Source organism: Cotesia glomerata, linkage group LG7 (assembly GCF_020080835.1).
Source record: "Cotesia glomerata isolate CgM1 linkage group LG7, MPM_Cglom_v2.3, whole genome shotgun sequence".
Classification (NCBI taxonomy): Eukaryota; Metazoa; Arthropoda; class Insecta; order Hymenoptera; family Braconidae; genus Cotesia; species Cotesia glomerata.
In genome coordinates, this window is record NC_058164.1 from 2,355,562 (window position 1) to 2,367,578 (window position 12,017).

The 12,017-nt window shown below is 27.6% G+C and overlaps 1 protein-coding gene across 3 annotated transcripts in view; it reads right to left on the minus strand.

Moving 5' to 3' along the window:
• LOC123269948 (acetylcholine receptor subunit alpha-type acr-16) overlaps window positions 1-12,017 on the minus strand; it is a 262,893-nt gene that overhangs the window by 52,209 nt on the left and 198,667 nt on the right. For 2 of the 3 annotated variants that reach the window (XM_044735897.1, XM_044735898.1), the window contains one exon: window positions 5,026-5,112. The exons of the other annotated variant lie outside the window; for it this stretch is intronic. In XM_044735897.1, the coding sequence (XP_044591832.1) occupies window positions 5,026-5,112 (87 nt within the window). The remainder of the gene's footprint in view (window positions 1-5,025; window positions 5,113-12,017) is intronic. 3 annotated transcript variants of the gene reach the window in all.

Genomic DNA, 12,017 nt, shown 5'->3' on the forward strand with positions numbered 1-12,017 from the left:
TGTTAACCTTAATTATTTGTAATGGTTGTCCAGTTTAAAAAACAAATTCATTTCATTAAATGCGATGCATTGACGATTGTGGCCACTGCGAAATTTATTTCCGCTTCCTGACGTTCAATTGACGGCTACCAATTTTAAGTTTTTTCTTTTTTTTAATCGCTATATTTATTTTTCTCTAAATACAAGTGCAATGACATTTTGCGAAGAATTGTCAAAATAACGATCGATTGGTCACTTACTTTTTACGTACTTTTTTATCGCTCATTACTTTCCGAATGCTGTGACAGAGTTAGCGATTGATTATCTCGAAAAGAACTTTTTGAATTTTTTACCGATCAGTTGGATAGTAATTACCGGAAAATGATAACGTCAGTACAAAAAATTCCAATTAAATGTTTTTCTATATTAATTAGGGAAGTTTTGTTAACCGCTTTAAATTCAATTTTAAGTTCTTCCAATGGATAAAAAAATTGATAGTTACTTTAATTACTAGCGTTTTTCTTTTTTGTTTAAATTGATAATAAAAAAAAATCTCTACATCCGTCGAGAGGCAACTTAATTTAAAGTTGAATCATTAAAACATGATTATGATATAAAAAATATTCAGGGTTAAATATAATTGACCGTATATATACTTTATTATAGAACTAATTTTACTACTGATAGAAATAACAGTAAAGGTTAAAATTCACGTCATGTCAATGAGCTTGATTTTTATTATTAAATCATACAAGTTGATCTAGTTTTCTGTTAAATTTAATTTTCTTTACTTTTAAATTTTTTTAGTGCGAAAATATTGGAATATTTTTAAGATAAAAAATATAAATTAAATTCTACAAAGTTTTTTGATTTAAAAAATAAAATTTTATTCAAACAGTGATTGAAGGATTTGTTTATAGTTAAAAATATTTGTTAATATTTAACAAATCATTTATTAGAGACCACTTTTTAGTCCTTAATAAATATTTCTTAGTATTTAAAAAGATTTATTAATATTTAATAAATGAATATCAGATTTATTAAAAGCAAACAAATCATTTTAAATACTAAGAAATATTTTTTTAATACTAAAAATTGGTCTCTAATAAATAATTTTTTAACTATTAACAAATATTTTTTGATACAAATAAATCCTTCTATTAGTGAATAAATAAACGGAAAAAAGAAAACTCGGAAAATTACAAAATATATAATGCAACGTGGCGCTTCGTGATCAAAACTGAAAATATTACAATTTCAGGTTGTAATTATTACAGATTTTATAAGAATTACATTGTATAATGTAATATTTACATTGAAAGCTCTGAATATTAAATTAAAAAATTGAATTTAGAAAAATGTTATTTTAAACTGTAATTTTTCTAGTTTTTATTACGACAGGACCGATTTTACATTCTATACTGTAATTTTTCGAGTTTTTTTTCGACTTTTTTCCGTGTAGTAAAAATTTTGAATGTTTACAAAGTAGCAATTTTAATTTAAATATTTATGACTTCCCGAGTTAAAATTTAAATCATAGATTCAACGTATTGAACGTTTAAATCGTAAGTTTAGCGTATTAGACATTGAAAACGTAAGTTCAACGTATTGGACGTTAAAATCGTTATTTGAACGTATTGAACGTTAAAAACATTAGTTGAACGTATTCAACATATTGTGAGCGTAATTCAAACCGATACGGAGTGAAAATAACTAATATCAAAACTATTCAGATAACTACGCTTTTAAACAGAAGTACGATAAAAAATGTTTTTTCAATTCTGTTAGGGAAAATTTCATTTTTTTGGTTGAAATTTTACCATCCATTCGATAAAAATACTCAGTCAGAATTTTTTACTTGTGAAATGATTTCCAAAATGTTTTTTTTTTTAATATATATGGCTGTTTAAGAAGACAAGCTAGTGTTTAATTAAAAACCAATGGTACTTGGAGTATCTTTGAATTGACTCTTTTCTTAAAAATGTTATATCTATATTTTTTACGTCCAATACGTTAAACTGACATTTTAAACGTTCAAAATGTTAAATTTAAGATTTGAACGTTCAATACGTTAAATCTACGACTTAAATTTCGACTCGGGATTTTTTTCAATTTTATGGAATTTAAATTTCAAATTTACAAGCTCAAAATTTTTTAAAAATGTTTTATTAAATTTTCATTAACAACTACTCAATTATTGTTTGATTTTTTTAACAATAAAAATCTAACTCTTTCACTGGATTTTATGAAAAATGAAGTGTACTCTATGTAATACAAAGAGTCACCCGAGAAGTATGATTTTCGCGCCATCTACATGCTCTAACCTCAAAAAATGTTTAAGCATGCATATCATACACCTCCTGCTTGAAAATGAAATTTTTTATGAGAATGATAAGCAAAAAAATTCACTATTCTATCATGTTACATCACAGTTGCGGGTGGCCTCTCCAACAGACATTTGAATACTGCAATAAGTTCGCGTTCTTTCATTATACAGTCAACGCTCTCTGTATTTGACCGCTCTCTGTATTTGACCACATTCTTTCTCTGTATTTGACGATTTTACACAGCTCTTATGGACAAGGACGAGTCAAATACAGAGAATGGTCCTGTACGGACGAGTCAAATACAGAGAGCGTTGACTGTAAAAACCTCAGAATGGTTAAAATAATATCTTGACACCCAACAAAAAAAACTCTTGTTCTGGTCCCCGCTTATCTTCAGGATAATAATTCAAATTGGATGACAGGGCGGAAAAGTTTCCCGGATAATGGTTGGCAACAAACTATTCAATAATATGACAACACAACAAACCGGAAGGGCGTTGAATGAAGAGTGTAGGGAGAGAATAAAATCCAGTGATTGCGATTAAATAAATATGAAGAAGTTTTAGATTTTTTAGGGGTTGTTTTTTTAAAAACGACGCAAGGTGCTTGCAAAAGTATCTTCGTTTTATCATCACAAAATGTGTTCCCACAAAGTAAAAAAGAAAAACAATAGCTTCTATAGATTTAATATTTTTTATCAGTTTATTTTCTTTTCAACTCATTCTCTCGTATCCGGATCGCAAACTTCAACATCCGCGCGTACTAGCAGACTCAAAACTTTGGTCATATCATATCTGTTTTCTTGCTTTCCACTTCTTATACTTATACACATACATAGAAATATATATAACTAGTATGTGCATAAATATTTATACTACTTTCTTGAACATTATTCCAAGCTGCAATTTCAAGTCGCATAAAATCTCTGTCACGGCGTTCGTCGAGTAAAAACGCAATCCCGTAATATATATTAAGAAAATTTTTTAATTCCGTCATAATAAACCGAACAGAAATGAATTAAAATATTCCTCCCCTCTTTAGCTGAAACCTCGAGTGTTTATTTTTTAAATTTCATTTGAAATGATAAGAGTAGTATTGTATAATGGTAAATATTTTTAAATCGTATCACACTGATAGAAGAATTTATTTCTATTTAATACGATTCAGTAACAGATACTAAATGATTTAGTAACAAACCTTACATTACCAAATATTTAGTAATAAGTACTAAATCATTCATTAAAGCCCATTTAGTTCCACCAAAAAAATATTTAGTAGTATTTAACAAATTATTTATTGGGACTCAATAAATCGTTTATTGGTATCAAAGAAATTAATTTCTTTAACTAATTTTAGCATGTAACCTAACTTTTTAACTTAAAATAAATCTAAATAATTAAAATAAATAATTTTAAGTAAAAATATAAGGTATTATAAAGAAAAGAATCTCATTAAGGAAGTTCGAGCGTAACTAATGAGTCAAAATAATGTTAAAATATTTTTAAAATTTTAGTATTCTCAATATTCGTCAAAATTCTTTATTTTAATTTAAAATCATTTAAACAATTTAATTATTGATGATTTTTACTTATTTAATAAAGTAAAGTAATAAAATGACTTTGGTATTTATTACTTGCGGGAATAAATAGACAGATTTGGCAATAGCGCGTTTGATTATACCCATTACAGAGACGTGGATGAGTGTGTGAGTTTAACATTTCTCTCTCTGTAACTATATTTCTATCCTTTTCTTTTTTTTCAGCTGTTGACGCGATGTTGTCAAATCTCTATTCGAATAAATAGCTGACGATAAACGAGTTATAAACATAAAATTTAACTTTAAATATTTCAAAAATTATATCGGTAATGTATTATTATTAAATTGTTTTTATATTTTGCAATAATCCAAGTTTCATGCGTATAGTTTTTTATCCAATAAAGTTGGGAGGTTAATATTGAAAAAAATAATTAAAGTCTCGACAAAAGTTTGTCCGCCATAAGAGCCCGTGTATAAGGAGATAAAATATGTGATTTTTAAAATTTAATATCTAAGTAACTAAACGGTGAATCTTTTTTAAATTTTGGGATTAGATAAATGACGTATTTATTTATACGTATACTTCATTTCAAAGCTCAAAGTTGGAAATTATTTTTTACATTAGATTTGCTCGAACCTCCTTAAATCATATTTTTTTGTTTGAGATATTTATAGAATTTAAAATTAACCAAGTTTTTAACATATCAATAATAGACAAATTGAAAAATATGTGTATGAAAAATTTGTACAAAAATATGAATATATGAAAAAATGAGTATGTATGTTTTTAAAAGTTTAATAAATCTCCCAAAATCGAGCTTAATAAAATAATCTATACCATACTTGCTAAAGAAATATTTAGTACCTGTTACTAAATATTATTTGGTGGAACTAAATATTTATTTCCATGTAATAAGACTTTGTTTATATAAAGAAATCATTTATTAAAAAGTAACAAATAATATTCAATGGTACAAAATATTTGTTTCTACCAAATAAATGAATACAAATTTTGTTACTAAATCAGTTTAGTACTCCTTACTAAATCCTTCTATCAGTGCACTACTCGAGATTCCAGTCTCGAGAAAATATTCGTCGTGACCCTAAATAATATTTATTTAAAAAAAATTTTTTTAATTATTATTAGCTGTTGGTTTTGTTTTTTATAAAACTCAATTGTACCTAACAACGGTATAGCATCGGAGACCTGTGGCAGGGTCTCAGCAACAAGATTGAGGAACACCGTCAGTGATAGCAAAATGGTCACTCCTGAAACAATCGTTGCCCAACGATTCTAAATTTTAGTCCTCCTTTTATTCCATAAAAACTTTTATTGCTTCCAACACTTGCAAAAGCATTTTCTTACAATTAGTAGTTATTTTATCACTGTTAATTATTCAAACGCTCACAGCTTGCAAAAATGTGGTAAACAGATAAATATTATTCGGTAATAAATGTGTCTTAGTACCTAACCGGTAAAGTACATTCAAGAATGTAAGACGACGTATGCTAGTGAATAATAATAATAGAAGCGAGAAAGTTCGTATAACAAGGAACTTTAGATAACGCTATCTTAAGTTAGAGGGTGGCGGTGAGAGCTTGTATGTTCAGAGAGTAAAGAGACGAGCTAAAAGTGAGGATGGAATGTAATATAGTAATAGTAATAGTAAGGATTCAGGATCATCTTGAAGAGAATGAGAAGGAAACACAGGCAACTTCTAGAAGAGAGTTTGATGTGAAACGTTCGCGTCGAGGCTCTGTAAATGGATCAAGAAAATGAGAACCTCCACCACAACAATGCACTGAGGTCTATGCCGCTTGTGTCTTGGGAGATGTGCTGAGGCAAAGCTCATGGCTCAAATTTCTTCTCTTCTGATATTATATGATTTAGATGTTCATCCAGTATAGTTAGTTGACTGATACGAATCTAGATGTCTCTGAGATTAATGTTAAATTGTCGGCCGGATCTACTATACTGGATGTGCCAATCTGAGTAAGAACAAATATTTATTCAGCATGTCTCATCATCATGATTAATTAGAATTTCGTCAGTGGTTATAAGGCGATGATTATCGTGATATATGATTTGAGGACTTAACTGGTGTAGTCAAAACGCTTCTTTTTCATTAAGACTTTATTAATTCCCCGGAATAATGAATAATTCAAAGCTATGAGAATCTGAATTCCGTTAGATCAACGGGATTGCATTTTTTTGCTTTTAGATACCGTGGAAATTTCTTCAATTTCACATTTAAGTTTGAGGAAATATACATTGGTCTTAGTATATCTATTGAATCAATAATAACGACTCGGTGCAAAGTGAGGAATTGTTTTAGGAACAAAAAGGTATTTTTTACATTGAAAAAAACTACTTAATTCAAGAGAAGTATTTTTAATCTACAAACAGAATTATTTTGAATTTTATATTCAATTTTGTTTCTTTATTTAAAATAGAGAATAAATAAAAAAAATTTACTTAAGTAAATAATTTTGAAGAAAATCTTCTTGATTGGAATAGAAAAATTCTTAAACTGAGAAATTTTTCTTGGATTAAGTTAATTTTACTTGATTTAAGACAATGAAATTCTTCAAAATAAATTTTTTGCAATATGATCAGGATCACGGGTAATTATAAAAATAATTGGTAATTACCAATTTGGTAATTTGGACGACTATTTAGACATTGTTGTGTTTAGTCATTAGAATATTATTATTGTACATTTGTCATGTTTATTAAATTCAGAAAAAAATTTTTGTTAATTGTTATATTATTTTCCAGAGCTTGATAAAGTCTTAAGAATAAAGACGAAACGTTGCAAATCAATGATTGTTTAAATTGATTAACATTATTTTTCCAATTACCCGTGATCTTGATCATATTGCTATTTATTAAACTAGAAGTGAACCGTATCAAAAATGAATTAATTTTTTCGTTCAAGTATTTTTCTTTTGATTTAAGTTAATTTTTTCAATGTATTAAGGACTTATTTTTGATGGTATTGAAAATAAGAGAAATTTTAATGTTATTTTTTCCAACCCGATAAGGTAAAAGCCCCAGTATATGATCATGTACCAGTATATGATCACTCCATGTATTTGAATATCTATATTCGCAAATATAGGTATACAAATATAGTTATATAAATATAGGTTTTTATTAGATATTAGAAAAATATATGACTTAATTTTTTTATAAAAATTATTCTTAAACCTAAATGTAAAAGTAATTTAAAAGAAAGTATTTCTCAATATTTTTCAAAGGATTATTGTTTTGCAATATATGGAACTAAAACCATCATATAGATAATACCTGTGTTTCCAAACAGAAGTTTTTTGATAAAGATAATTAAAAAAGACTAAGCTTCTCTTCATCCTTAAGAGTTATAATAAAATGTGAGTACTGTTAGAAAAAAATAAATAAATAAAGTGTGCTCCAAAGAATAAAAAAGTAATTCAATGAGACATTTCTGGTTGGCTTTTTCACACGATACTATAAAAGTCTACTAGATTATCTGAAAGGAAAGAACGTGCCGAGTGTTTGAGGAAACTTGGTGCCGCGAGATGCAGACTCGCGCGGAATGAAAAACGGTAATCCCGGGCCCGAAACGTGAGAAGGAATTTAAAACAAGACTCGATGTTGATGCTAGACTGCTTCCAAGTGTTGCCGTATCCCTGTCCTATTTTTCTTATGCTTATCCTTATTATTATTTATTATCATTTAATACTCTTACTCTTGTTTTTTCTATTTTCATAAGTAGGAAAACTCATCAGGCGAAATTTCCTCAACTTTTTCGTTCAAACTCGCCTTTACTCGTGTTAATTTTAGCCAATAATAAGCTGAATAAAATGATTTTTTTTTCTCAAAAACTTGAAGTGTATTTTTGAATTTCTGTGAGCGTTTGAATCACTTACCTTGTATTAATTATTCAATCAGTTAAATAAATATTTGATTTTATTTTATAAATACCGGTAAGAAAATAATTTTCAGTGTCTTGCAATCGTAAAATATGTAAAGTAATCATTGAAGAAATTTGATTAACAACGACAAAATAAAACAAGTTTATTTTACAAGCAACTGGTTACGTCGGCCTCAGACATTTATCAGTAAGAAGTTGGCAACAACACAGTCTTAAGTTATCCTAGAATCAATGTTCATCTATATTTTTTCCAAATCAATAAATCTACTTAATCAAAGTATATACTTTCACGAGCAATACTCGATTCAATTTACGTCAAAACTTGCAAAAACGATTCAGATATTTATGTCATATTTTCCGTTTCATGCAAAACTACGTTTTTTAATTGAATGCTATATTTGTACATCAATCAAAAGTCGAGAAATTTAAATGTCGATTTTTTTTTTTAAACAACAAAATAAAATATTTAACTATTCTTTTTGCAAAAAAAAAATTTACGTGCATCAAAAAAAAAGATAAAAATTATTTTTGATTTTTGTCGAATCGGGTATGAGTTTTTTTGTCGATGAGCAAAACCAGTTCTCAATTTTTTTCTTTATTTTATTTGTTTTTAATTTCCAGGATTTGAGAGTCTACCTTCGCTCTCATTCATTTTCATCAGCGATCTTGACAGAATCAAAAAAAAAAAAGTAGAATAACATAGAAATAATAAAACGAGCTGGAGAGAATGCAATCAATCTCAAATCCTTGAATCTTTTTTATTGAATGTATTTTTTGATCCCAAGGCACATGTACTTTTTATTTATATTATATATATATATATTTTTTTTATCACAAGATTACGTCAGTCAGTAACATTTTAAAAATGAAACTTGAAGCGATTAACTTGACATTAAATATCGATAAAATAAACTTTTTCCAGCGATTGTACACTTTACAGCTATATAAACAACAGATACCGTTCTTTATGTTTTTTAGATTTTTTTTAAGAGTAATCATTCGTGTCTTTCCCACCCTGTAAGCTCGTACTATTGCTTTTTTTTCCTCCCATTCCTTTCTACCCTTGTCTATCCTCGACTCACGTTTTTCCACCCCGAACCCACCCCCGTTTCCTCCCCAGAGCTCGTTGAATTCCAACCGTGTTTGTTAGTCGTGCACGCGATTCGTACCGAGCGCGTTTGTCCTCCTGTAAAGAGCTATTCGACAGATTAATTTATCATCGATCAACAAGATCCTTCACTTCGACGTCATTTATATCATTCCATGCTATTTTTTTTTATCAATCATCACCCAGCTGAAGCGCAATCGAATAAAAATTCAGATCACATTGTGTTCCTATTTAATCTTTTGATCCAAATATTGGAAAAATTGCACGCCTCATAGCGCGAAGCGCGTGAGGTTGTGCTTTATACTCGACTCATCAAGGTCAAGCAATTTTGTGATCTTTAAATGCCTCTATCACAACAATATTGCACTTATACAATGATATAAGTAGATGTACACCGAAAAAAAAACTTAAATTAAACCATCTTTTACTTTCTAAAATAATTTCATGATGCTATTTTGAAAAAAAAAACGTTTTGAAAAAAATTTTACGTGGACGTCCGGATGTCACCCCATTTTGGATGTACCAACGATTACTTTTGAACAAATTGATATTTCAAGACCGGACCTTTTTTATTAGTTTAAGAATTCGATGAACTGGGTCCGTATTTCATATCAGTGGCCTAGTTTACGTATTTTTTTTTTTTTTAATTGAATTTTTATTAAAATTCACTACGATACAACCGTACAAAGCCAAACGAACTTTTCTGATTTGTCACACTGAAAAAAAAATTTTTTTCCACCTAGAATACTTAATTTTTTACTCGAGTTTTCTTGATATAAAAAAACTGGTATTCTTAACCTTAAAATACCACGCTTTATTATAAGGCTAGTTTTTTGACAGTGAAAAAACGGTGTTCTTATAGTTAAAAAACTTTCGTATTTTAACCATAAGAATACCAGTTTTTTAACCATAAGGAAACATTTCCTTGGTAGAATAAAACTTTTTTTTCAGTGCACGTGAAAACTATGGTGCCACTTGATCAAGCTAGATTTTTTTAGACTGCGTGCGCATATGACAAGAAAAAAGGGCGCCGATATTAAAAAAAAAAAATAAAAAATACTCTGTAAGAAATTACTTAATTATAATTTTTTTTTTTAAATCAATTACACAATTAATTTTTTTCTTAAAAAATGAATGAGCGTTATGAGGCGTGCACTTTTGGATTTTCCAAACTTCTTTTTAAATTTACAATTAAAATAAAAGTTACTTAGTTTGACATTTGTTATGAAATGTAAAAATACTTTAATTTGCTATAAATAATTTTAGAACCAAAAATTACTTTTCCGAGGCCAATAACCTTAAGTATAAAAGTGTATACTGCTTCAGTTATCTTGAATTGCGCTGCAGCTCAGTAACGATAAAAATGATATTGAGACAAAATTATCAGAGATATCGTCTCACCTGTAAATGACAGTCTATCGACTGCAAAAGACATTTTATAAAGAAATAATGGATATATATGTATTTATAACTATAAATATATGCATTAAAATAAGATACTTAAATACATATAAAAATTATAAGCTTTAAAGTAAAAAAAAAATTATTTTATTTATTTATTAAAATTTTATTTTATATTTTTTATTCTTTAGTTTTTTTTTTTTTATTCACTACTGTCGTACGATCGGGCGTTGAATTTTTCCCCACATTTTTATTTTAAATAAACAAAAAAAATAAATAACAAACAAGGGAACTTTAAAAAAAATTTTTTTAATAAAAGCAAGGTGCTCAAGCGATTAACTGTTATTTTAAAACCAACGATAATTCAATGAAAAATAAAAAAAATTGTAAAATTTTCAAAGCGACCTTTTTTTCCGGGATTTTTTGTTTGTTTGAATAATTTATCAAGGAGATTGTGTAATGATTCAATAAATAGTAAATTACATTGTCAACGGAATATATTCCAGTTAATTTACAATCATATTATGTGTATGATAACATCGCATAGAAGATTAAATTCATACACAATGGGTATGATCATAAACGCCAGGTTAACTGCGTCTTGTAATGGGTGTACTGTGTAAAAGCCACAAGCTCCTTAATGTTAAATTAAACGTTACCCATCATAGCACTGTGCGAAATAACGACTAAACACGTTGGTTAACTTTTATATAAATTTCTCTTTTATTCGCATTGAAAATAGTGGAAAAAGGAAAACATAAGTAGAGGAAAATAAAAATGTTAATGACTATTTTTATATTCTTACCAAAAGTTTTTCTCTCTTTCTCAAGACTAACCATGATACGACGAGACAAGATTTTGCTTTTATTGCACACATTTTCTCTCTTTCTCTTTTTATTTTTCTTTCTCTCTTTTCTTCCACGCTCACAACAGGATCACTAACGCTAATGATATGACACTATTAGGTCTCGAATTAAAAGGTTTTTTAATCTTGCATGAGGATTTTATCGCTACTTTTGAGTGCTTTTTTAACGATATAAAAACAATGTTATTAAATAGATCGAACCCATAAAATGCTATTTTCGCATTAAGTGTTAACTTTTTAATGACTTTGGGTTTATACCCGATACTTTTTTAAATTTATCTCTACTTACTCGTCACTATAAATTACTAAAGTACATTAACTATTTGAAAATAGCATTTTGTTCGAGGGTTTAATTGAATTGAGGAAAAAAGAACAAAAGTGGCTTCTTGGAATTTTTAACGCGGAAAAAATCCATATGGTAAATCGGACCAAATTGAATTATCTAATAAGCTGCAAAAAGTATCATTATAGATACTTCAAAATTTTTTTCATCTTAATATCAGAATTTTTAGTCTTTAATTTTTTGATACGAAAATACATCTGTATAATTTTAACCGATTAATTCAGTATACTGATAGAAGGATTTCTTACTATTTAAGAAAATTTCTTTCTAAGAAATATTTCTTAAATACTAAAAAATGATGTTTAAGAAATGATTTCTTAAATACAAAGAAATCTTCTTAAATTTTAAGAAATCCTTCTATCAGTGTATGAAATAAATTATTTTAAGATTCAAATGAAAATAATTTTCAATTTCAAAATTTGTTCAACCAAAATTTTTATTAATGAAAAAAAATAATAAAATTAATGCAGCTTTTATTCATCTAAGAGTGAATTAAATATGAAAAAAAAAATATTTTTTTAGCATTTAATTCAAAATAAA